General features: G+C 47.9%; 1 protein-coding gene across 6 annotated transcripts in view; it reads right to left on the reverse strand.

Moving 5' to 3' along the window:
* PAX5 (paired box 5) overlaps positions 1-26,414 on the reverse strand; it is a 185,707-nt gene extending 159,293 nt beyond the window's left edge. For 2 of the 6 annotated variants that reach the window (XM_084778244.1, XM_084778242.1), the window contains exons 1-3: positions 25,801-26,414; positions 12,923-13,088; positions 7,373-7,570 (exon numbers count right to left, since the gene is read on the reverse strand). In XM_084778244.1, coding sequence (XP_084634370.1) covers positions 7,373-7,570; positions 12,923-13,088; positions 25,801-25,846 — 410 coding nt within the window. In that variant the 5' untranslated portion in view covers positions 25,847-26,414. Of the gene's footprint in view, positions 1-7,372; positions 7,571-12,922; positions 13,089-18,714; positions 19,623-25,800 lie in introns of those variants that run through there. The other 4 variants (XM_084778245.1, XM_084778243.1, XM_084778246.1 and 1 more) reach the window with 3 other exon arrangements.
* Between the last annotated feature and the right edge of the window lie 345 nt (positions 26,415-26,759).

A 26,759-nucleotide genomic window follows, 5' to 3' on the forward strand; every position in this document is an offset into this window, starting at 1 on the left:
GGGATTACAAGTGTGCACCACCACACCTGGCTGAGCTCCTCTTTTTCTGTAGAAATAAGCTGATGTGATGCTAGCTAGTCCTGGTTGGCCTGTTTCTCAGAGATGCTTCCCCTCCCTAGAGCTCAGTCCCCACCTCTGGGACGGAAGAGCAGGCAACCTGTCTGTCCTCTGGCAGCGCTCTCATGTTGGTTTCTTTGCCCTAAAGACTTCACAAATAAGATTAATGCACCCACCATGGAAATTAACAAGGGAGAGGATGTGTGCCACAAAAGCTGGGAAAGGTTGAAGTGCTGCCCAGAGAAAGTGCTTGGCGTGGCTTCCCTAAGCAGCAAGCTTGACACAACCCATGGGAAGAATCTTAGCCACAGTGCTACTCCCCAAGTTTCACCATATTGCTTAAGGATGACAAGAAGGAAAAACTCTGTGTTGGAGAGATGGTTCAGTGGTTAAGAGCACTGTCTGCTCTTCCAGAGGACCCAGGTTCAATTCCCAGCATCCACACAGCAGCTTGCAACTGTCTGTAACTCCAAGATCTGACACCCTCACACAACATACATACAGGTTAAGCACCAATGCACATAAAATTAAAAAAAAAAAAAACACCAGAAAGTTGGCCAAAAAACCAGTAAACAAATGCAGAGAAAGGCTAACGCAGATGATCCAAAGCAAACTCCAGGCCAAACACTTGGTCCTGCTTAACAAACTCTGTAGACAGTTCCCAGTTATAAACTTATCACTCCCAGTGTGGTCTCTAAGAAACTGAAGATTCCCAATTCCCTGACCAGACCTTAGCAAAGGACACATCAACCTGACTTCAAAGCAGGGAGCCAGGTCATCTACATCAAAAACACAAAGGATGTGGGAGCAGGTTCAACAGACTATACATTTGTAAAATTAAAACTTTACTAAGTTAAAACCGACAAACTTCATAGAAAGGACCCAGGCAGCCAGGAATGTCCCAGCATGCCTTTCCAGAATCTTTGCTGCAGTCTAACGTAAACCTGATCATAACCTTGAGTCAGACTGTTCCACTGTAGCCTCAGCACAACCAGGGAGCTCCCATAGATCCTCCCTTGATTATTTTAGGTAATCAACTACTTTTCATAAAGGTTTTGTGCGAAGGCTGGCATTTTTAAGAGATAAAGACCACATTTGCTTCCCTTTCCCCAAAGCTTGGCAACTTCTGATGCCCTGCAGGAGTTTGGGATCAGCCTTGATGGTAAACTTCCATCAGGATAAACAGAGGCCTCCAGGACACCGTTGGCCCGGCACATCTTTGAACAGGGAACAAAGAAAACCAAAAGCCCCTGTGGGAGCTGCAAGGAAGCTCCCTCCCCTGCTTTTCGGAAATGGATGAGACACAATGTAATAAAATGTTGGCCTTCTCTAGACATAGTTTGGCTCCCAGCTCAAACTGTTACTCTTTCACAAGACACTTGGTAGAGTTTTACTTCATTACTAGAGTGCTCACGGCTCATTTATAGACTACTTTTTACCTTTCTGTGTATGTGAGTGTGTCTGTATAGTACTGTGAATGGCCGTGGCCATTGCATGAGTATGTGTAGAGACGATACTGTTCATAAAAATATAAATCTTGTAACTCAGGGTAGGTTGGCAAGCTAGCAACCTGGAGATCTGCTTGTATCTTACAATGGAGCTAGATTTGTGTGTGCCACCATAGCTGGTTCACGTGTATGCACATGCCTGCGTGTGTGAGTGAGCGAGAGCATGCGTGCTTGCAAATCCTCAGGCTGGTGGCAAGCAGCATCACGTGGCTGACAAAACTCTACCCAGCTTTTGTGAATGTGGATTCTTAGGCATCAAAAGCAGGCGTCTGATCTTGTAAGATCAGACCCTGGGCTATGTCCCCGGGTCCACTATAGACTGTGTGAATGCCATGGGTAGGTGTGAAGAAGATATCTTTCAGGTGTGGCCTGGGTAGGCAAGACACTTGGGAAGCAGAGACACAAGGATGACAACTTTGAGGCCAACCTGAACTGTATATCAAGACCACATCTCAAAAAAACAAAACAAAACAAACTGCGCTCACATTGGACGCATACTATACTCACATTCCTGCTGCTGTTTCAAAAACACCATTTCCCACCCACAAATCAGAATTAAGCTGTGCACTCAGTTTTCACATCCTGCACTTGTCACATGGCATTCTACCAGGAACTCCTCACATGTCACACACTGTGTCTAAGTGTCCGTTGGGGCTGTTCCAGCTTCTGCACAGGAAAGACGAAAGCAGCGGGTCCCTCCTGTTAAGCTCACTGGGGCGTCATCTCTGCCCTACCTGACATGCACACACCACCCTACTCATGCTGGAGTCAGTGGACAGCTTGCCGGAGTTGATTTTCTCCTCCCCACCCCATTTCCCCCCTCCTGCCCCACGTGGATCAAAGGGGTAAACTCAGGTTGTCAGACTCAGTGGCATCTTGCTGAGGCTGCCGAGCCATCTTGGCAGGCTTCATCTAATTTTTGTGTATGTCTCTACAAAGATGTAACAGATAAATCAATGTACAGATGAGCTACAGATATGTCCTATTTCCTACTGAAGTCCAACACAAAACCCTAACTTTATTAAAATTGTCTAGAGGCAAAACAAAGTATTTTTTCGCATTTCTTTTCAAATACCCGTATATCATTGGCAAAGCATTATGAAAAGCCATGAACCATTAATGGGCCGCTGTAGTGCAGGAAGTAAATACACAGACCACAGAACACACTAGAGTTCAAAGCCAGCCTTCAGTTTGCCAGTCCCATGACAGGAGGAGATTCCTTACCTCATCTGAAAAACGAGACTAAAAATCATTCCTACCCCCATAGAATTATTATTACTAGGGCTGAATTAATAAACTATTTAGACATGGCTGACCCATATCAAATGCCCAACAAATGCCACATGCCGTCATCCCCACTGTGCTGTCTCCATAGAGATAAAAGATCAACTTCAAAGCATTCAGACACCTCACATTTGCTTAAGGTGCCTGGAACAACTGTGATCCCAGCACTCAGGAGGCTGAGGCGGAGGGATCCTGAGTTCAAGGTCAGCCTGGGGTTCACAGCGAGAACATACCTAAAGTAAAAAATAAGAGCCATCCTATATTGCTGAGCATAAGCATGGCCCAGGGTAGCATGTTAACAGGCTCTGCTTTAATACGGATGAAGAGACTGCAGCCAAGCATGCTGTGGGGATCAGCCAGGGTCACACAGCACAGGTTAGGTCAGACTCCTAGTTCGCAGGCCTGAACACTTTGCTTTGAGCTACATTTAAAAGAAATTGTCCCCTCTGTATGAGACATGGAAGCTATTTGGACTCAAAATCCAAAGGACCTTCTATTATAAGCATTTAAGGATTCCATTCCGGCATCATTCCCTCCTTAAATACTGAAAGGGGTCACTGACTGTGATGCCTTGGGAAAGGAGAGGTGGAGGCTGGGAATGTAGCTGTTTGGTATCGTGCTCGCCCAGCATACACATCCGCAAGGCGCTGTGGTCAGGCTCCAGGATCACCTGAATTGAGTGTGATCCCAGCACTCCAGGGTAAAGGTAGGAGGAGGGTCAGAAATTTAAGATCATCTTAGACTATGCAGCAAGTTCAAGGCTAGCCTGAGCTACATGGAACTCGCTCTCAAAAAGAGGATGCCCATTGTAAAATGTCTAGACTAATTATCAGCAAGCTTTGGGTTTCATTGAGAGACTTCGCTTCAACAATGAGGCAGAATACTGATTGAGGATGACACTTGACCTTAAGTTCCAACTTCTACACACACACACACACACACACACACACACACACACACACACACACAGACACACACCTAAAAAGGCTAAAAAAAAAAAAAGGAGAGCGAGAAATAACCACACTGTTGAAGCTGCCACGAACACGGAGAGATGTGCAAGCCATCATTTACACCGAGAAGCCATAAATCTGGCACTAAGCAGGGTGGCCCCATAGTTGCATAGGGGCCTGCCGCCTGTGTGAAGAAGAAAGAGGGAATGAAGAAGCTTCTCAGAAGACTTGCTGCCTAAGTTAAGGCTAAAAAGCAGACGTAAGGCTGGCATACTGCTGCACGCCTGCAAATCCGGCGCTCAGGAGACTGAGGTGGGTGTGCAGGCAGCTGGAGACCTGTCTGGACAACAGGGTGAGCCTGACTCCAATAAAACAAAACAAAAATAAGTAAATAAAGTAGTTAACGATCCATCATTCACCCGGCTACCTCCAGCCCAGGCACAGATTTTCTTTTGCTGTTTATTGAATAAATAGCAAGTATGTGGAAGCCTTGAGCTTTTTTCCATAAAAACCTGACCTGAACCAATAATGTTGGCCCCACATTCTCATATGCACCCCAACCAATTGGTGGTAAGTAGAGCTGGCTCCCCTAGCCTGGGAATTCCACTGTCCCAGTACATGGCCACTAATTTAGAGGCGCAGAACTGGAAAAGAAGAGAAAGGACCCCTCCCCTCACTCCACCCACCATTTCAGTCAGCTCTGAGGCCTGCCTAGCATCCACGACTCTCCAGGATAGCGTCCAACATGAGCAAGGTGGCTTCAGTCCCAAAATGTCTCCCACCAGCGTGATAGCATTGCTTCGGTGATATTTCGCTCCGAGTCACCATTGTCTCCAGAGCTGGTTCCTGAGATCAGCAGGATGGCATATGCCTCTAGGGGTGAGCAGTAGAGAGAAGCCTGCGGCCACCAGGGTAAGTATACATGCAAACATCGCCTTCTCACTAGCTGTGTGGAGTGGAAGAATACTGAGAAATTGCCTTGGTGGGAGCCTGGCTAGGCAGGAGCGATGAACTCTCTTTTGACACTTGCAGGTTATTTGAAGGTGCAGCATTCTCAGTGCAACCGGCTCTGCCTTCCTATAAAAAAATAAAAGCAAGCCGGGCGTGGTGGTGCATAGCTTTAATCCCACCCAGCACTTAGGGAGGCAGAGGCAGGCGGATCGCTGTAAGTTCAAAGCCAGCCTGGTCTACAAAGTAAGTCTAAGACACCCAAGGCTACACAGAGAAACACTGTCTGGGGGGAAAAAAACCCTCAAAAATAATAAATATATAACAGCATGGGCTTTCCAGTGAGATTGGGGTGGGGTGCACTGGAAGAGACTCTTCACATTTGGGGACTCTCACTGAATGTGCAGTGAGGAGTCCCCAAGAGGAGCCGTGGATAGAAGTCCTGGAAAGAGCTCCGGATTCCTGGGATCAGCAAACAGCAAAGCACGCCAGCCATGATGCTCTGAAATAGGGAAAGAATGGCCTCCTCCTGGCGTCCTAACAAGAGACAGCTCACAGAGGCCTACAGGACACTAGTGGAGGGACACCAGGTCTCAACTTAACCATTGACTCTATGTTCATCCCCATCACAATCACCTTTCTCTGCACCTGCCAGACCTGCGGGCTGTGAGGCCCTCAGACAGAAAGGCCACGTGGAGCTTCAATCAGCCCGCCACAACTACGGACTAAGGCAGCCAGGAGGTCCCAGAGTCTAGCCATGGCTGCAGTCACCATCACCAGAGCCTCCAGCAGCACAGCCCTAGCTGGACACAGACTCAGCCATGCCTGGGGTCCCCGGGCCACCCATTCACGGTCACCGTCCACAGCGTTTGCTACGCCTCTAACCACTTCTATCTTTGCAAGGATGGAATGTGACGAATAAATAAACAAATGTAATTTAAAGCTACATTTCAGCTGAAAGTAAGTTATTTCAAAGAAACACGAAGAGCAAAGACAGGAGCTTATTCTGGAAATTAAATGCTCCCATTTAAAAGTCTAGATGCTTTTCATGCACGCGCATCCACATCCACAGGGTGATCCTGGTGCCTAGATTCTCTTGAGGAGTGGAAAGACTCGGGCCCACACTTCCAGCAGCACTCAGCTCCTGGGGGCTGTGCTGTCTCCCTTAGCCCTCACAGCTAAGTAAACCATTTCCTCGGCCCCGTCCACATAGGCAATAAAGTTTGTGATTGCCATAGATTATTCTATGGGCCATGTCGTCATGTGTGTACCTTACATAGGGAAGACTGAGAACTCCCCAAATCTCAACCAGGTGTTTGCCCAAGGTTACCCCACAGAGCAGACCAATTTCTCTAATATTGCTTCCGTTCCTGCCTCTACATTCTCCAGGGATCCCCCGAACTGGGTGCTACCCCTCCCAAACCGTCTAAGCAGTACGGTGTTTTACCCTGTGAGTGAGAGCATGGATGGACATGGGCATGCATCTAGCATGAGTCTTATTGCTACCCACACACCCAGCTCCTGACCATAGGCTTAAGTGAGTCACTATTATCTATAATAGAAAAATACCTTTTTGTGTGTAGTGGTACACATCTGTAGCCCCAGCACTCAGGAAGCTGAGACAGGGGGAGCATTTCAAGCACATAGCAAGTTCCAGGCCAACTACAGATACATAGTGAGACTCTGTCTCTTTTTTTTTTTTAAATGAAGAAAAGAAAAATTTTCCACAATGTAATTTTCATCTTATATAGTATTTTATTTTTCTTTATTTATTTTTTAATTGGGCTCTTGCTCTCTACCCTAGGCTAGTCTCAGAATTCCTGTTCTCCCAGCCTCCCAGATGATAGAATACCACATTTGTGCTACCACACTTATGCCTAGTTAGAAATGTATTTTTACTTTGGACCAGCCTAAGAAAGAAAAGCAAGGATGCTGTTGTGAAGTCCGGAAAAGGCTATGCCTGGCACTACAGCGTATTTCTGTTTTTGTTTTTTCTCTCCATGGGTGAGATCTGAGGGTGCAAGGGAGAAGGCATCTCCCTGTCTCTGGAGCTCCTTAGTCCCCTGAAGATCCACATTAGAATCATTAGAAAACCCATGTCAGTGCCCTGGGCTCTCAAAATTTAAAACAACAACAACAACAAAAATCTGCTGAGATCTCGCTTCAATAGTTGTAGGGCTAGAACAAAGAGTTACATGTCCCCAGCCCAAAGGGACTTTGTTTCCCACACATAGTGGTCCAACCTCTGTCCACACTGGAGGTTGGACTGTTGCCAGGGAACCTCTGATTTGAGTCAGACCTTGAGCCCCTGGCAGGAGCAGGGATGTTTGTGAAGGCAAAATCAGGACAATTTCTACAAAGCGCCTCACACAGGTAGATAGTGAACTCAGTGATGTCATTCACTCCTGACTCAGAAAACTCAAGCGGCCTGGGTCTTGGCTTGGTGTCCTCTCCCCAGGATGAGAACCCTTGTCCCTTGTAGAGAGGAGAGCGGTAGCTCGGTCCAGCAGGCACCATTAAGGTTCTCCTTTGCTCACTCAAGGGTTGAAAGGAGAGCAATTGGACCTTCAGAAGGCACACGCAGAGCCTTCAGTGCACCAGCCCCACCCAAACCCTCAGCCTCACCTGTTGATGGAGCTGACACTGGGCACTGTGTCGTTGTCACACACTCGCTCTGCCAGCAGCCGGTCCCTGATCTCCCAAGCAAACATGGTAGGATTTTGGCGTTTGTACTCAGCGATTTTTTCCACCACTTTGGGAGTGGCAACCTTTGGTTTGGATCCTCCAATCACCCCCGGCTTGATGCTTCCTGTCTCATAATACCTGGACCGGAGAAGAAAGGACCTTAGTTAGTCATGGGAGCCTGCAAACTGTGGAAAGTGTGACTCAAGATATACTGATAATGCAAACGGCAAATCAGATCTTTACACATAGTACGGAAAAGCTATTAAATAACTTAATAGTTTAAAATTTTTTATTTCTTAAAAGTATATATTTTGTGTACATGCATGTCTCCATGTATATATGTGTGTGCCAAGGTCTGTTTTCTCCTTCCACCATGGAGTCCCAGGAATTGAACCCCAGTCAGCAAGCTTAGCGGCAAGTGCCTTCACCGGCTGAACTATTTAGCCAGCCTGCTAATAATTTTTACATTTGTTATATGTTGAAATGATAATCTATATGCATTGGGTTAAATAAAATTCATAATTAAAATTAATTATACTAGTTTCTTTTTACTTTTCTTAATGTGCTATGGAAAATATTTAAAATTGTTCACATGGCTTGTATTATATTTTATAATATAATCATAAAATACGTTAATTATATTGTATAATGCTAGCGGCAAGCTACATATTAGCAAGATGCCTTCACATTCATTCATTTACCATTTTACAGATTATTTTTTAAAATGCAACTTAGTTTTTCCTCTTGGTCCGCTAGCAGCTCTAAAGCCCATAAATTGCTTTACATGAATGAATAAGTGGCTGAACCATTAGTTGCTGTACCCTTCTGTGATATAAAACAGCTTTACACAGGTTAAATATCTTCCTTGGGGTCACAAAGGATTAAGGGACCCAGCAAAGACTCTGTCCAAGCCTCTTGAACTAAAATTTCCCCAGAAAGGCACTGTAGACCTTCAGTTTGCCAGCTCCCCCATCCCCAGCAAAGTCTCCAGCATTCTCTCAAGCTGTCCCACGTACTACATTTTTTTTCCAAAAGAGAAAAACAATAACCCTGATGTAAAATTAAAGGGAGTGCTGGACTCCAGCGTTAATGGGAAATATGTATTAGAAATCAAATCCTGAGCAATCAGAAAAGCCAACCACAATTCTCGCCAGCTCTTCCAGAGGTCTCCCCTGAGGTAAATGGCTGTTTCTAAGGACATTTCCATGCTATCAGCTTTTCCTCGTTAACGCAAATAGGATGTCAGGGTTTTACAGCAAAACCGAGACCAGAGAGAACAGTGGCATGAAGAATCATTTCAGGGGAGGAGAAAAACGGCTTGGTTCTCTTTCTGAATTCCAGCCGTCACTGGATGTCTCTCTCAGTATTTACAAAGGAATTTCTGAGTTCCTCTTCCAAAGAAGATTATTCTGAGTTTGAAATTTTTTTAAACCAAAAGACATTTTGGAAACTATAATTTTTAAACCTAGAATATATATATAACACATCTGTAATCCCAGTAATTGGGAAATAGAGGTAGGAGGACCAGAAGTTTTCAGGAGACTTGGCTACATACATAGAGAGAGAGCAAGGAGGGGGGAGAGGGAAGAGGAGGAGGAGGAGAAGGAAGGGAATGAGGTGATTCTGATGGGTAGAAATGTGAGCCAGAAGCAATGGTGCAACATTTATAGGGTTGCTTGAATAAGTCTGTTTAAAGCCAAGTAAGTGAATATTATAGAAATTAAGAAATAGTCCTGTTTTTCATTGAGAAGAGTGAGTCGTTTACAAATTTTAACCATAAAAACAAAGCTCAACCTATCAAAGCAATTTGAGAGAGAGAGAGAGAGAGAGAGAGAGAGAGAGAGAGAGAGAGAGAGAGAGAGAGAGAGAGTTTTTTTTTTATCACAAAAGGGCTTGGTAGAGGTCCACAAAAATACATTTTTTAATAGAAAGTAGAAAGGCTCCTAAATTCTGGCACATAGCAACTCCTGAAGACTCCACAGTCCTGTCAGCTTCTCAAGAGAGAGTCAGTTTTTTGCTATCACACAACAACTCAATATTTCGGCGCAACACTCTGGAGCTTACGGAGTTCTTCAAATCACCTTGGTCCTCACTCATCTTTTAAAGCCAATGGGGTTTTATAGAAGAGAAAACAAATGACCCAAAGACTAAGGGACTTGCCCAACTCCTTCTGGCTACAGACACAGCCTTTAGAGCCAGGGCTCTTCCCACTACTGCCTGTTTCTGCTTTGATTATAACATTTTTGAGTTAGTAGCTGCGATTCTCACAATTGTAGAGAGCTTTACCGTTTACATCCTTTACTGCCTCTCAAGCAGCCTTCACTCACTCCAGAAACCAACAGTCACTGATCCCTCTTAGGGCATGGACGGTCTCAGCACTTACAGATACACAGACCACACTGTGTTCTCCACATACATGAATCTAATGGGATGACAGTGACTCCCAGGGCAGCAGAATAAAGGCCCATGCTTAGGTGGCTGATATGTGGCAGCCCAGGGCTCCTTGCCCAGCCTACTTGAGCATTGCCAACTGTGGGACTCTGCGGTCTTGACACTTGAAGTCTTCCATTTGACTGACGTGTGGGCCAGGCCCTTAAAAAGCAATGCAGACACCCCGCCCCCGAAACCCCAACTTCAGACTGTGTCAAGTGAGGATTCGGACTTAATAACCATCCTTTCATCCCAGCAAAACAGCCGTGCAGCCCTTTGGCTTACAGACAAAAGACGAACGGCAGCCACCAGCACAGTGTCCCTCGGTGCAAAGAGGACAAAGAGCATTAGGTTGGGCGTCAATAGGTGCCATGCCCGTAGTGGCTCCGACACCCACTGGCTGTGTGATCTTGACTGACTCACTCAGCCTTCCTAGGCCTCAGTTCCTCTGTTTCTGTAAGGGGTGGATATTTACCCTAACTCCTTTGCAAAGCTATTATGATAACAGGAACGCAGAATGGCTGCGAAAAGACTTCGCAAAATAAATAAATGAGAATTTACATAAAGTAGTGTGAGCAGTTGGGAATTTAAATGCCCACTGGTTCATTTTTATTGTGTGATGTGGCACCAAATTTCAAATGGCCTGGCATTCCCAACAAGAGGGGACAACATCCCTGCTCTGGTGATCTGTCTTGGCCTTCATATGATGCCCAACCTGACTGCAGCCTAGAGTTCTAGACTGGATGTCCACACTCCAGACAGGCCATATACCTTCCTGCGTGGACAGGGATCCCTGGCTGCCCCCAAGGCTCCTGCCTGGCTTGCTACACAGCCTTTGAAACCCACATCTACCACACCACACCAAGCACTCTATGACCTGTCACCCAGTGAGCACCCATGAAATTCTTCTTGGGGTGGGGGAGGAATCTGTGAATCAAACTGGCCAAGTTCAGAAATTCCCAGACACACTGTTTTAGGGCTGAACTTGTTTCTTAAAAGGCAGTTCTAATTAGAGTGACATTTTGTCCACTGTGGTTCTTAGTTATGAAAATAATGAGCTATGAAATTCCAATTTATTGTTGACAACTTAAACGGCCAGGCACCGGAGCGGCGCATAACTTCCGAGTGCCACTCTGCCCAGTGACAAATCTATTCTGGTCCGTGGGAGGCTTCTGGCCCGACTTTACAAGGAACCCTGTCCACCTCAGTCTTCATCGGAGACATAAAGGGCTCTAGGGCTCTGAGACACAAGAATGGATGTCTGAGAAAGGCTCTCGGTATCCTGAAATTTTCAAACAGCGAACCAAATGTCAGCTCAGCAAAGATGTCTCAGTAAAAACAAAGGAAGCTGCCCCCTGCCCCCCACTTTCCACTCTGGCAACAAAGAAGCATCACAAGAAGATATTGGAGACCATGCAGCTCCACAAGTGAGACTGGCAACCTCTGACATAGCTCCCTTCTCGCTCTTTTTTCTTCTACATTTTTCTATTATGTCTTTTAAAAAATCTTCCCTTTGTTTTCTCTCATCTTTCTGTCTCCCTAACTACTGCTTCCCTTTGTTTCACTCACTCTCATCTTTCTCCCTAAACCACCATCTACCAGGGCCACCAGGCTAATTTCCTCCGCTCCTTCCTGAACTCAGTCTGGACCACATTGGCTGGCTGAGTGTTAAGTAGAAGTGGGTTGAGCCTTCAGCCTCCACAGCTGATGTGACCCATGCTGGACAGGAAAATGGAAAGTAAACACACGGATCTGGGATGTTGGCCCTAAAGGAACGGCCAGATTCCTTTGGTCCTAATCAAGATTTTCTATATGGTTATTCAACACTGTTGGGAGAATTCTTAAATTCCAGCAGATGGAACAAGAAGAGCAGAGAGTCATGATGTCACCGAGAAAACTCCGAAAATGCTTCCAAATTTGCATGGCTTTCTTTCAGGCGTCAGTTGTTAACCCATAATACAAACTACGGGACAGAGATGAGGACCACTGGCTCCAGAGAGAGAAATAGTGAGAAAGCCCTGAGCAGCTACCTGAGAGTGTTCCTGTCTGCCAGAGCAGACCTAAAACAAATCACACGCCGAGGACATCAGACAAACCAACCAACCTGTGGATGTGTTTTGGAGTTATGGAGAGAGGCAGGTCCCAGAGTGATTTGGCCTCAGTCTAGCCCAAGCACTGACTTAGCCAGACATAACCAGGCCAGTCAGTTTGCCTAGGAAAGGTTTGTTTCTTCATCTTAAATCCTTCACTGGATCATGCTGGGACTGGTGAAAAAAATAAATGTGAGGCTAAAAGACTGCACAGCCCTCTGAGAGGATGTCATTGTTAGTATTTTGCTTGCAGCAAATTGCCAGGTCAAGAGGCAGCTTTCAAATGTCAGATTTGAGAGTTAGTGTTGGTTGCTGTTCCGTTGCCCTCCTTCTAACTTAATGTGTACTTAGGATGCCTGTCACTACAAAAGCAACAAAGCACACAGAAGGAAAACACTGTAGCCAACATGATAAGGTTGGTGATAGAACTGAAGATGATGGCTGGCTTTTAAATTCAGAATTTGCTATTTGAAAACACTTAAAAGAAAACTCAGAGGACTGGTGGAATAATTCAGTGGTAGACAATCACTTAACACGTTACATAGCCCTGCACCAAAAGTGAAAACGAAAAATAAGAAGAAAAAGAAACATTCCACTCTGGTTGAATTCTGTGAATCTATGGTTCCCTCCTCCCAGCCGGTCCTTGGACCCCAAGCTCACCTAAGAGGCTTGGGGAAATTCCGAAGAACCTCTCACTTTTGGCTTCTGTAAAATAATTTGCCAGCCCTTTGAGAAACACGTTGTCCCTCCTAATAAAGTCCCCCTATTCCATAAGGCACTGAAAAGAGAGGTTTCCACAGCGGCTGTGAATAGGATGGTCTCAAAAGACTTCCCAAACTCTCAAGTGCTGAGCGTGTGGCACAAAATGCTGCCGTAGTCTCACGAGGACACTGGCACCTTGGACAGCTGTGGGCTGTCTTTTAGATCTTTCTTTAAAACCTTGAGGGAAGCCTGGAGCCCGTGCCTTTACCTGCCAAGAATTTTGCTGACACAACCATGGCTGACTCGAAGCTGCCTGGAGATGTCGCAGGGCCTGACACCTTGATGGGCAAGTTCCACTATCCTTTGGCGGACTACATCTGGGAGTGGCCGTCCATTCACAAAAACCCCCCCAAGCTGATTCACTCCTCCATGTCCTGAAACAGATCAGAAACAAAAGGCAAAGGGGAAGGGTGGTTAGAACCGTCAGACAGCACAAGTGCCCTCGTGAGCACCGAGAGCCCCTCCTCTGGTCACAAACGGCTGGCAGGCTAGGTGTCTTGCACCTGGAGTCCAATCATGCAGATGACATAAGGACCCTAGATTGCCTTTTAACACCAGTCTTAGCTCTTGCCCATCTGCAGGCAGTCAGCTAGCCACTGATAGCCCGTGCCACCCCCATATTGTGTTTCTTTTAGTTACTAGCATTTTCCTCTTCATTTGGGGAAAGAGGGTAAGGAATGTGTAGAAGAAATCTATGTGAAAGGGGCACAATTTACTACACAGCGTTGAATCTGAGGAAGAGCCTGGGGAGAAAATTATGCCTTGAGATAATCAAATTTAAAGAGGAAGAAAAACAGTGGAACTCATTGTCCCTTAACAAATGTCTTCAAAAGTGAGACAGGCTATTTTAATATCTACCTCTCAAGGGGGGGAACGTGTTTTTAAATCAGCAATCTAATTCAAGAACTAAAGACTTTTCTTTTTAATGACCAGCATTTTCAGATCACAGAGACAAACACTAACTGCTGCCTTAATTTAAAAATAGGGGAAGGGGGGGAAAGTAAAGCTTTTATTTAAGACTGTGATGTTGACATGCAGGCCTGGCCATTGTACCCTCTCAGAGCACACAAAAGAAATGGGTCACAGGGTCTTCTGCTCACAGCACACTCCGCTGACTCAGCATTTGTTAGAAAGGTGCACCCCTGGAATTTTGGGCGTGTTTTACAATCTACAAGTAGGTTTAAGTTGGTTAGGAAGAAATAAGAAAGCTCCCGAATCCCAGATTGTATGTGTGCCGTGGGATGTGTTTTAAGTGAGAGGAGTCTGTTCCTGTCTCGCACACTGGTCTGTCAGGGCCACTCTAAAGGGAAACAGGAACCTGAACAAACTGAAGAGCCAAGTTAGTAAACACAGACTGGTCCAGTGTAGCAACATCATTGGCCCTATGGTTGTGAATCAGCCACTGCCTGGCATTGCTGGAGGTTGGAGCCAGAGCCTCGTACGAGAATGTACTGCTGCTGCTGGCAGCTCAGAAGCTGATGAGGGATCACCTCCGACCCTGCACTCTGCCAGAAGGGAAGTCGAGGCACCTCCAAGGTCATGCATGTAGCCACACGCCAACTTTAAAGCGGAAAATAACCATCACAGCTCAGCAGCCAGCATCCATCCTAGTCTAGAACTTAGCCTGGTCCACAAACATCTGAAACCAAGGGATAAAATACTTATAACATAGCCTATTTCCTTAAAAGGAGTCTTTTTTAAAATCCATAAATTATCTCCCAAAATGTCCAGGTTCAGGTGTATGTCCAAGAAAACCATTTTTTTAAAGGAAATCATATTACTTAGTTCCAAACTAAGTATGCTAAATTTTCCTCTTATTTTTGAAATGCACCTTTAAGGAATTTTGATTGTTCTAAAACAGTCCACACAGGAGAAAAAAAAGAGAAAAATTTTGTCCTGAACAGGATCTTACATCTAGGGACATAAGCGAATAGTTTCCCTAAAACAGAAAGATCACAGCAACCTCCATCAACAGCTTTGTTCTGGAGCAGAGATTATCTAAGGGAAAAAAGTAAGAGTTGAACTGATCTTTCCAGAACAGGCTGGGTATAAATAAAACAAACTACACCCAAAACTGGTGTGTGCTCACTGGGAGGACAGAGGTCAGGAAAAGGTGGCTAAAAGACCCAGCACATTTTTATATGATCTAGAAGTCCAGGCATTGCAGCCAACCTGCAATTGTTTGCTATACCACTGACAATTAAGACTTCTACCCAAACCACAGTGGCAACCTTCAGAGAGCCTCAGGGCCAAGAGCAGTTCAGTAGGGAATTTGTGGGTTTGTATCACTGCAAACAATACCAAAAATCTCCTAGAGTTGGGCCTCTCTAAATCACAGCAGATCCCCCAAACTACCTTCCTGTGACCACGAGCCTACAATACTTACAGATTTGCAGAATCTAAGGCAAGTGTCCACATCTGACACAGACTTGGCCTAGGTGACTCTTAGTTTTGTTTTTTTGTTGTTGTTGTTTGTTTGTTTTTAACTTTTTGGACAGGCCCCCAACTCCTCTTGGTCCTCTTGCCTCATTCATAAATCCACCCAACGGAGCATTTTATTATTAAGGCCTCAAGAAAGGTACTAATCTGAGACTGGTAAGAAGGGAAGGCCGAATCTGAGGGAGAGTGAAGGTGGGACAGGGAAAGAAAGATTGTGTGCAAAGGGCTGAACAAGGCAGAAGGCAAAGAAGAAGGGTGAGATAGGACACAGGACGTGCGAGCTTTTAGGGAATGGAAAAGTCAAATTACACTAACAAATGGAAGACAGGATCTCTAGGGGCTGGGCTTCTGTTTCATTCCCCGCCCCCTCCCAGGCCTTGCTCCAGCTTTGCATCTCCTTAAGATTTCTTCTACTGTGTATTCCAGCTAGGTGAGGGCTCATCTGCCAGGAAGGCACTGGGATAAGACATGAACTCAGCTGTCATTCCTAGAATTTGCAGAGACTGGCACAGAAACGACGCAAACAAATTAGATTTTTAAAAAAACTGGGAAACAAGCACACAGATAGGACAGAAGTAAGGAGCAGCCTCCACATGGGTGGACAGGGTTTGAAGGGGGGGCAGAAGAGCGATGAAATTGTGGATGACCCCTGGAACCTTTGTGTCTCTGGCTGGAAGGAGCTGGCTCCTATAGACTCTCCTTAGACCTTGGTAAGAATATATTGTTCACAAAGGGCACTGCCCACACCCCCAAGAACTATGGCTGGGCACAGATTATTAGAAAAGATATCCACTGCTCAGCTGAAGACTGAACTACAAGACTGTGGATCATAGAAATTCTTTCTAAATGCACCAGAGCAGGAGAAGAAAGGGGCACACAGAGGTATGCAAACAGAATCACAGAGAGTGGACAGCCAGGTGCTGACACACATTAAGAGTCATGTTGTGAATACAGACACGATTGGACTACACATACACACATGGGGGGGGGAGTGAGAGAGAGAGAGAGAGAGAGAGAGAGAGAGAGAGAGAGAGAGAGAGAGAGAGGGAGGGAGGGAGATCGCCTTGTGCCTGTGTGTACCCTCCAATAGTCCACTGCCCTCTCTGGGATCAAGTCCTTCTCTCTTCCATGAATCCTCCAAAGCCTAATGGTATGCCCCAAGAACCAGCTACATTCCTGTCAGTCATTTTATCCCATTAGCCTTGGTATCATATGTTATAAAACAGAGGTAACTAAAGGTTTGGGCCACACTCGGGTGTGAAACCAGCCACAAAAGTACTTTATAACTAACTGGCAAAATGTTTGAGGGAAGGAAACATCTGAGGGAGGGTCACTGTGCCTGTGTGCTTGACGGAAGTAGAGCAGAGTATGGGGCACCTCTGAACGCGGGAGCCCACTGTGTAGCCATGTCCGTCCCTCCCAACAGAAGCTGTCCTGTGCAGAACTGATTGTGGGGGATGGGAGAAGGGAGGTGACAAGGAAAACCAGACCAGCGCCAGAAATAAAGATGAAATAAAGACACCTTGCAGAGCCTATTTTCTCTACCCCCATCACCAGCAAATTAGGACCTAGAAACACACTACAATGTGCAAGCAAGTCGCTGTAGGCACAAGAAATAAGGGTCTTCCCAAAGAAGCCAAGGGCTGCTTCCACTAGCTCTGGAAGCTAAGCTGGCCCAGCCCCCACTGTGCTGCCAGGGAGACTGAGAATGGGAGGAGGGAGCATCTCCCGAGGAGGGGGCAGATTGAGGAAGGCCCCGCAGGAAAGCTGCGATGTTAGCAGTTGGTTAACCTGCACCTGGAAGGAGCTGCCTCTCTACGTGGATGCACATCAGAAGACCACCAAGTCTGATGCTGTCTCCCCACGGGCTTGGGCATGACCTCTGGGCAACAGAACTCTGGACAGAGAGAGGCAGTGCGGTGCGGGCCTTTGGATTTCCGCCAGCAGCAGGGGAGCCAGCCCTACTCCTCTTGCCTCCCAGTTGCTTCTTGGCTGAGCCCAAGCTTGCCCACCTCTCAAAGTGTTGCCCCCAAACTCGTTTGCTTTAAGATTCGCTCTGAATAAGAGCAGAGCGGCTCCAGAGCCAGTCTGTGCAGAAAAATGCTGTGGAAGACGCTGGAGCCAAGGTGGACTGGAAACCGCTTGAACCCAGTCCCCAAATGGGAAGGAATCGTTGAGACTGGGACCAAAGCAAGCGCTTCTCTGCCCGCATCTTGTAGCCTATCCGGAGGATTACCTCCGGCTGGGATATTGACACAAAGAGAAGCTGACCTGCCCGAAGCCTGCTTCAGCTGCCTAAACAAATGTTCCCTTGCTGCCAGGCCACTTCACCCTTAGTGGAAGACACGAAGATTATTGCCCTAGCTTGCCTTCTCTCTAACCGGGTCTCTACTGCCTTTGTTAAATAGGGGACCCACGGCTAGAGTAGCGGCTTGAGGTTAAGCGAGCTTGGAGCCCCCTGCTACCCACAGAGTTACTCTGAGATCTGTAGTCCACAGAGACCCGAGCTGGGCACCCGAGTACAGTCTGCCAAAGCCTGGCGCCTTCCTCTGGCCGATTCTACAGCCAACAGAAGGGAAACGCGATTCGTTCCACTTGGAATTTCCTTGAAATCTCCGAATCTAATCCAGCGTTAACTCACCGTGAGAAGAGCACTCATCTCACAGGAGGCTGTGTTAATGGGTGAACTGGCAGACTCCCTGCGGGTCAGGCAGCAGGGTCCTGCCTGTGCCCGAAATGACCCTGCCGGTCTCCCAGGCTTTCAGAAGGCGGGGGCGCCTACATGTGACTAATTAGCTTTCTTTCTTTTTCATTCATTCATTCATTTCTTTTTCTTTCCTTCTTTCTTTTTCTTAGTAGTAGAAAAGCCATCTCAAGGCAGACAGCCTACAGAGAACGACCCAAAGATGACTTTAAAGGTCTCTGTATGTACTGGCCGACGCCTAAACTGAAATGTTGCTTAGGGACCCAGACTTCGTTGAGTTTTTTTTTGTTGTTGTTGTTGTTTTTATTTTGTTTTGTTTTTTTGTTTTAAACCCTTCTCCTCGACCTAGGACCCGTTTGGAACCCTGGACCTGGTGCTCTTTCTTAACTCCCACTTCTTTCTTCGCATGCAGGGACTGGGGAGGGGGGACACTTTTCCTTCTAATCATCAGTCTTAGTCCCGTGGCTGAAAAAGGCGCCAACAGAGCGGGGGCGTTGGACGCTGAGACTCTCTGACCTCTATTAAAACTTCTTGCCCTCCAACTGGCCCAGTTCCGAGCTTTCTATGAGTATGAACCAGTGTTCAGAGAATTAGCTGCTGGAGCTTCCGAAAGACGGCAGGCAGCTCGCTGCCTACACTACCTCGTTGCTGGAGGCGGGATTCACCCACCCGGCGCTTCGGCCTCGGCCGCCCAAAGCGTTCCGCGTCCGCTGCCTGAAAGCCTTGCACTTTACAAAGTTGTCTACGCAGCTACAGAGTCCCGAGTCCTCCAGGACTTAGTAACTGCCCCCGCAGTCCGGCACCCCCAACCCGATCGCGGACGGAGAGTGAGAGAAGCGAGCTCGCCGCCTACTTACTATGCATGGATGCAAACGGGTCGTGCTTACAGTGTATTTCCATCGGGGCGCTCCAGGCTGCAGGCCGGCCCACGCCGCTGCCTCTCGGCGCCAAAGGGCTACCCAGGGCGCCTAGGGAGCCGCGCCACTAGGCCGGGCACCGTGTGTGCTGGGCTCAGAAAACACCTTTGCAGCCGTGGGGTCCCTCTCGGAGCCGCCTGCAGAAGATCGAGGAGAGCTGAGCCGAGAGGCGGTAAACGGTGTTCAGCCAATCGGTCTGGGAGCAGGTACCCAACTCCGGCCGGCTTCACTCTTCGGTGGGCTCAAGCAGCGGCTCCCGGCCTGCACCCTAGAAGCTACGGCCCAGGCCCCCACGACGTCTAGGGCATAGCGCAGGGGCCCACTTCCAGGACGGCTAGGGGCGCCGGAGCAGTAGCCGGCAGGAGGCCGCAAGCACACGGCCCTTCGTCTCACTCCGGAGCTGCCAGGCTGCTTCGGTTTCGCTGCCTCGAGGGTCTGTTCACCCCTCGGCCTCCGCCAGGTCCTTCCTGCCTCCCGCTGCTCCGTGTCTCTGAGGCTGGACCTGCCCCTCCACCTCTCTCCTGCGGGCTCTCCGACGTCTCCGACGAAGTTACAGAGAACTCCCTCTCTGGTCGCGCAGGGGCCGCGGCGGATTCTGAGATGGTGCAGCTGCTGAGGCTGGGAGCCCGTAGCGCCCCGGAGCTGCAGCCTTCGAAGCCCGGGACCCGTCGCCTTCAAAGTTCCCGCGGGCCCCGCGGCTCCCGGCCCCTCGGCGTTTGGCTGTGCCTCGCGCTATCAACTCTTGGAGCCCCGCTGCCCGCTCTCGGGGCTCTGGATGGACTGTCCCCGGCTTGCCTCTTCCGGGACAGCCGCCGCGTCTGCCCAGCGTAGAGCGAGGGGCTCAGGAGAAGATGTGGGTCCCTGCCGCCGGCACTGCCGGGGCCGCTGGGGCTGTCGATGCTAAGAAGAGGAAGCCCCTGCCGGCTCTAATGCCCGCGCTGCCGCCGCCGCCGCCGGCGCTAGCCCTCCGCCTGCTTGGCGCGCACAGTGCGCCACCACGCCGCCCCGAAGCCGCTTTCAGGACCCGCTGCGTGTGGACAGCGCCGCCCGGGGCTCAGCCTCCCTCCGGGCGGGGGCGGGGCGGGAGCTCACCTGCCAATCATATCTCATCAAGCCAATCAGAACGGGGGCATCCAGCCCTAGCCCGAAATACTGCCCTATTGGCTAAGCAACCCACGGGCTCCGCCTGATTAGCCGGTACCTGGGCAATGGGAGAGAATGGGGGGCGGGGCCCAAGCGACGGCGCCACGTTCATTGACAAACGCGTGGAGAGAAGGCCTAGTGGTTCGCGGATGGAAACGGAGGGGGTGGGAGGGAGAAAAAGGCCCACGCAGTGTCTGGAGAACCAGGCTCTTGGTCCCACAGAGTTGACCTTTCTGCGAGCCGTTGAGATTCTGGGATGCGCTTAGAAATTGAGAGCAACCAAGACAGGGATGACGGACGAGGATGGGAAAGAAGTCTCCAGAAGGAAAAAAGAAATAGAAAAAACAAAACAAAACAAACAAACAACAACAACAAATGTTGGGAGGAAGACGTGCAGCACAGTAGACATATGGCTTTCAGTCTAGGTGGCGGATATCTGTGTGTGCATCTGCCCCTTCAGATCTCACTTTGCTCCTCTGTAAAATGGGCAGAGTCTAGTGACGAATCTTTGATGCTGGCTCCTTCCAATGGAAACATTTCCTAAGTTTATCAAGAATTCGTCTCCTCTATATCCTCCCTTCTCATTCCTCTATCCACTGATGCCCCAGTGCTGCATTAACTAAAGGCAGAGTTAGGGGAATATTAGTTTAAGGTTACCAGAAATTGAGGAGTCTCTAAAATTTGGACCAGGCTGCCTCAAACACATAGATCCATAGACCCATTCCGTTGTCGCAGCCTAGGAGCTGACAGGTCCCTTGGGAGCTGGTGATGCTCTTAACTCAAAGCCTCTGTCAACAAGAGGATTTCCGCATCTGGTGCAGAGCCTCCTCTTAAAAAAGGAAGGCATCGGCATTCAGAGCTAACGAGAGCACCTGAAGCCAGTGGCTGTGTGGTTGCCTCTATTTGTAAGAGCCTGGCACTGTCATATCAGGATGGCTACAAATGCTGCAGTTCCCAGCTACCAGAAAAAGCTGAGCTTCCCCCACCAGAGTTCCTGTAGATTTTAGGACAAAAATACACAGACTTCTAGAGGAATTGTCCTGATCCAGGGGAGCTCTTTAACCTACACGTGTCTCAGTTTCTTGGGAGTGTAAAGCTCTTGGACCATAATCAAAGCTGTTGAAAAAGAAAAAAGAAAGAAGCAGGAAGGAAGGAAAAAGAAAGAAAGAAAAGAAAAAATTACCTTCACCCAGGTAACTATAGTTCTGAGCCCTCTAGTGTGCTAAGACCCAGCCCAACACAGACACTGAGCACTCCCCTGGCCCAGCAGTTGTGGGAACAAACTAAACACTCACCCCTTTGATCTTAAGTGATGATCTTCAGCTTTTGAACATAAACACACCAAAACAAGAACTCTCAGATATCTGCTTCAGTCACAGGAAGAGAGAGGGAGAGGACAGAGCTCAGGATGATCTGTGGATCCTTTTCTCCAGTCATTTTCTCTATTTGCTTTCTGCCTGATTTTTTCCTCATTTTCTACTCTTCTCCACCTTGCTCGATTTCTAACATCTCTATATTAGGTCATGTTTAGATCCTCCCTCTATAGCTGTCTCCTCGCAGCTGCCCCTGACAAGTGGGCAAGTTTCCCCTGGGTGACACCATCCCCACCCACACTGGGGCCACAGCTGCAGGAAAACCACCAAGGCCAGTCTCTGGGGACTCAGAAGGCTGTGGTGTAGGATGGTAGCTTTCTCTCTCCATTGTCTGAAACCCCTTCTGGTCTTGATCTTTGCTGTCTCACAACCACCTCTGCCTTAAGGCAAGGAAGTTACAACTGGCAAAGGACTGTGGTTGGCATAGAGTTCCCAATGGATCAGAGAGCACAAGAATTCAGTCCCAAGCCAGTAGGGGATCTTAGTTCCCCCTAGGGGTGTCAAGAGTTGGGGCTGCTCCAGACAATCAGCTGCCTCATGCTCCTAACCGTGCTCCTTGAGCTTACGGATCCCTGATCTAGAATCTTAAAACTAAAAGGATTCTGAGGCAATGTTTTCCCCAATTTATAGGTGTGGAACCTGAGGTTAGGAGACTGGATACAACTTGTGTGAGGTCATTCTAGAACAAATATAGGATAAAAGGAAGGTTGGAGGCTGGAAGGGGAGCTGCTGTCAAATCAAATAATTCATCTGGGCAATGTTTGAAGGTGCCAGTTGTCCTGTATTGTTTGCACAAAATCCCTTGGACACTCTGAGGGAAGAGGGAAACTGCAGACACTGTTTCAACAGGCGCATCCTAGATTCCCCCTTTCACACAGTAGGTGTCTTTCAGCTTTGGATATGTTCTCTTCTGAGCCACCCAGCCTAACTAAGGAAGGGAAGAAGCCCTTTCCTTTACTTAATGATCCTGGGTCAGAGGAAATTTCCTTCTGAATAGTTTTGTTTACCATTCCTGGAGTTCCTGAGCTCTGAGAGCTTCAGATCCCCAAAGAAGTGAACAACCCTAACATTACTACCTAGTCCAGCCTGACAGGCTGCCAAACAGAGAGGTTAGATGACTATCTAAGATTGCACAGCTGTTCCCCAACAGAGATAGGCTTCCGTGCCTCACTCCTGCCTTCATCTGCAGCCTGGGTCCAGGAAGGGCTCTAGCAGAGAGCTACAAAGAGGACATAGACCAATGAAACAAGACAACTACAGGGGGGAAACAAACAGACAAACAAAACTTACAACGTATTTAAATTCAATTGCTTTGGAAAGTTTTGCTCCTTGAATGACCATTTCGAGACTGTTTCAGGAGCTGAAACACCTTTAGGAGAGAGAACATCTCTCTGCACTTGGAGGTTTTACTTGATGGAAGTCACACACCACCCCTACCCTATCCCCACTTCTGCTTCCTCCTCTCTCACCCCCCACACTCCCCCAACTCTCCAGCAGTCGCTCCAGCTTATAGAAGAGCCCAAATGCTAGTGCTGCCATGGAGTTCTGGCCTGAGACCGACTCTTACAGTCCAATTCCATCCTATTCGCCTGCTCTTTCTTCCAATAAAACACGACCTTTCAAGACTCAGACTGGTTGCTCAGTCGAGAAGGATCCAAGACACGCCTGGGCACTGACAAACGTTCTAACCTGATGGGTTCTTTTTAACCTTTAATTTAAAAAAGTATCAAAAAGGAAAAGCAACTGGCCTGTGATTGCACAGCAAATGGGGCAGAAATACCTGTCTGATTCCTGAAAGTGGAGCAAGAATCTGCCCCAGTTGGCCTGGGTATGTTGAAGGACTCAATGGAGGAGGAGAATATTAAACCAAGTCTTTCAAGAACTGCAAACCTCCTGTGTTAGGACCAGTTATCCCTTCCAGCCTGGCCTGGCAGGACATGAGCACCAGGACAATCTGTCTCCCAAGACTTGAGACAGCACAGTCCTTTCTCCTAAGGCCTCAGCTTCTCATATCTGGAATGACTTCTGACATCTTTCCCAGATCTTGTGAGATGTTGCCCCATGTGTGGGGAGTGTTATTCTCCCCCTTCTAGACCTAGCCCTGTGTGATGAGTCCCTGCCCTCTGGATCTCCTCTTTTCCAAAGAATGGAGAATCGGCTTAAGGGACTACCTGCTGTGTGCTGACCTTGCTTAAGATTAGGCTTTGAGCTATAAAGACACTAGAGATGGGAAAGCTGTGTTTTGAAGAAGGAATGCTATATGATTCTGGGGGAAGGAAGGAAGGAAGGAAGGAAGGAAGGAAGGAAGGAAGGAAGGAAGGAAGAATCTGGGGACCCATGAAAGGCCTAAAAGTTGAGAACAGAAAGTAGACCTAGATGGCTTTGATGCCTGGATAGCCCCATAGTCCCTCTCCTCCTCTTCCCTAGGCTGAGCCTCAGGACTTGGAAGGCAGGCAGGAGGGTACAACTAACTGCCTCTGCTGCTGCTGCTGCTGCTGCTGCTGCCTCTGCTGCTGCTGCTCCTGCTGCTGCTGCTGCTGCTGCTGCTGCTGCTGCTGCTGCTCCTGCTGCTGCTGCTGCTTCCCCAGCAGGTGGCTTTTACCCTAACCCATTGGTGAGGGGTGTGGCTCTTAGGATTTGAAGCTCCAAACCCCCTTAGGATTCCCCCTACACAAACCCCACCCAGTCTAACAGCAACAGAAGAGTGAAATGCTTTATTGATTAAATGATTATTCAGGCGATTGAACTAATCAAAGAGCCCATCGACCGCCATGAATTACATTCTTCCTAGTAGACAGCTTGTCGGGGAGAGGAAGCCACTCAGACCCCCCTCTCTTGATTCACATGTGCACCCAATCCAGTTCCAAACAAGAATCAACCCAGGAAAAAAATTTAAAAAAAAAAAAAAAAAAAAAAAGAATCAACCCAGGCACAGGTACCTTTGGTCATCCCACCACTTGGAGGAGGGAGGATTGCCTGTGAGTCAGAATGGAAAGGAAATGGAGTTCCAGGTTTCTGCATCCACACTCTGATTACAGCAATGCTTTTCTGGCTCCTGTCCTCACTCTCTTCTATTGTGTTTTTTTCTGAACCCATAACTAAGCCAGGAAATTGTTCTGGGTTAGGGTCTAAGTTTTCTCCTCTCTTTGACTTTTATCAAAGGTGTGAGTAGATCTGGGGTCTCATAGATGACCCAAGAATAAGAAAAGTGGGTTTACTGCCATAGCTCAGAGTATTTGTATGTGGACTGACATACAGGCCTAATGAGCAAAACAGAGTGGTATGTTATGTTATGCCGAAGGGTAGGCAGAGGCCTATTGCCCTGCCACATCTTCTCAGACATAAACACACCCTGCTACCCAGTGCCTGGGCCTCTGGGAGACACAGGAGCACTGTGCCAAGAAGCCTGTGTATGTGCAGGCACCCCTGCTAAATGACCAGGCTAGGCACATATATCCACCCACTTGTGCTCTCCTCCATCAGAGCAGCACCCACAGGACAAAGCCTGAGCATACAGTCTCTCTCTCTCTCTCTCTCTCTCTCTCTCTCTCTCTCACACACACACACACACACACACACATACACACACACACTCACATAGTCAGAGGCTAGTCTAAGCAAAAGCTTAAAGGCAAGTATTGGAGGGGGGGGAGTTGAAATGTCAAAATGTCATCAGTAGCCCATAGAATATTCTTATCCACCAAAGTTGTGCCTGCTATAGGAAACCCTTGATCACAAATGCCAAATTCAATAGTACACCAATAATGAAAAAGTGTATAGTGAGAGCTAAGTTGCCCTGAATTCACATCACTTTTGATTCTGTCTCTCCAATATTATAAGATCTAGGCCTGGCAGCACATGTTTTGTACACTATACCCCTAGTAGGCCCCAGAGCCATGGCTGTGCTAGAGACAAGCACTTTTGTGTGTATTGGTATGTACATTATTGGGCAGCTGTTGGCATCCAAATACGGAGGGGTTAAAGAACCACTTCTTTCTTTCTTCCAAAATCACTTGGGGTATGAGAGATGAACAGACTCTCAAAGCAGTAGTTGTACAATGAGTAAGATGGCTATCAAAATTACAACACATTTACACAGACATACATTTTGGAGGCTTGAAACGGACACACACACAAACACTAACTCATAAACACATGCTAATATACTCAAGCAAGATACAAGCTTGTAAAGTCCCCAAACTCAAACAAAACACTTGGGGACACAGAAACTCATCATCACACATTAGGTAAACACACAGACCCAGACTTGCACACTTCCAAATTAACACAACACAAGCATCAGAAACAAACAAACAAAAACCCAAAGGAAAACAGGCCTCCTTGATGAAACCTGGACAGACTAGCGAACCCCAGAGAAGCACTGTAGGAGAGGCCTTTCCCTGAGAAAACTTAATACACACACCCCAACCTTTCTCCTTACTAGGATACTATCTCTGGGTAGTGTCCCAGAGTTCGCATAGATGACTCGTTTTTTTCGCGGTGGTCCTACCTGTCCTGATGTTCCGAGGCGTCGGGTAATTTTTCTCTAAATCCATTTTGATATTTCAGGACTTGATGAAATGGACAGGGGGGGAAAGTTTCCACTTTTTTGTGTGTGCCCTTTTCTTTCTTTCCTTTTTCTTTCTTTCTTTTCTTTTTCTTTTTCTTTCTTTTTTTCCTTTCTTTCTTTCTTTCTTTCTTTTTTCTTTTTTCTTTTCTTTTCTTTCTTTCTTTTTTTTTCTTTTTTTTTTTTATGCCGGGGCTGCTCACAAGTCGGAATAATTGAAGCCTTCCGCTCCCCCGCCGAGCTGGGGTAGCTGATCACTGAGCTGAAACTAAACGTTTTAGGTGGAAAAAAAGCGTCCGAGGGCACCGTGAAATGATTAAGGAACTAAAGAGCTTCTCGCCATGTGAGATCATGTCCTGTTCTCGCCAACATCACAAGATGTCCCCAGACACGCCGCTCCCCCCGGCGCACCGCCCTGCGCTACGGGCCAAGAGCCGGGAAAGGGTGTCGGCTCTGCGGCCTGCCCAGAGTGCCAGACGGGGCGGACCGGGCCGGGACGAAGGCGTGTGAGAGGCCCAGAGAGCAGCAATGCTGCCTAGGTGCCGCCTTGGACTTTTATAGGGGATGGGGGGAGGGAAGGAAGGATTCAGACTGCCCCCGGAGTTGGTCGCGCGCCTAGAGGAAGAACCAGACCAAAGCTGAACCTGAGCTACCTGGTCGCACCTGCTTCCAAACCAGCGTTTGGGAGTCCCGGCCCCGGGCGCTTTTGGTCTACATGCAAACCCTACTTAATAGGTGCCAATGGGCCCGATTTTTTTTTAAAAGAAAGAATAATTCTGCCAAATAGATGGTTTTGAATCCTGTGCTAGCACAATCGTCAGCCACAGGGGACGGTCCAGTATCCTCGGATTCACCCCTAGGGCGGCGCCAGCCCTTGGGGTTTCCCAACTACCCCACCCCCA

Source organism: Acomys minous, assembly GCF_964271855.1.
Source record: "Acomys minous genome assembly, chromosome: 1".
NCBI lineage: Eukaryota > Metazoa > Chordata > Mammalia > Rodentia > Muridae > Acomys > Acomys minous.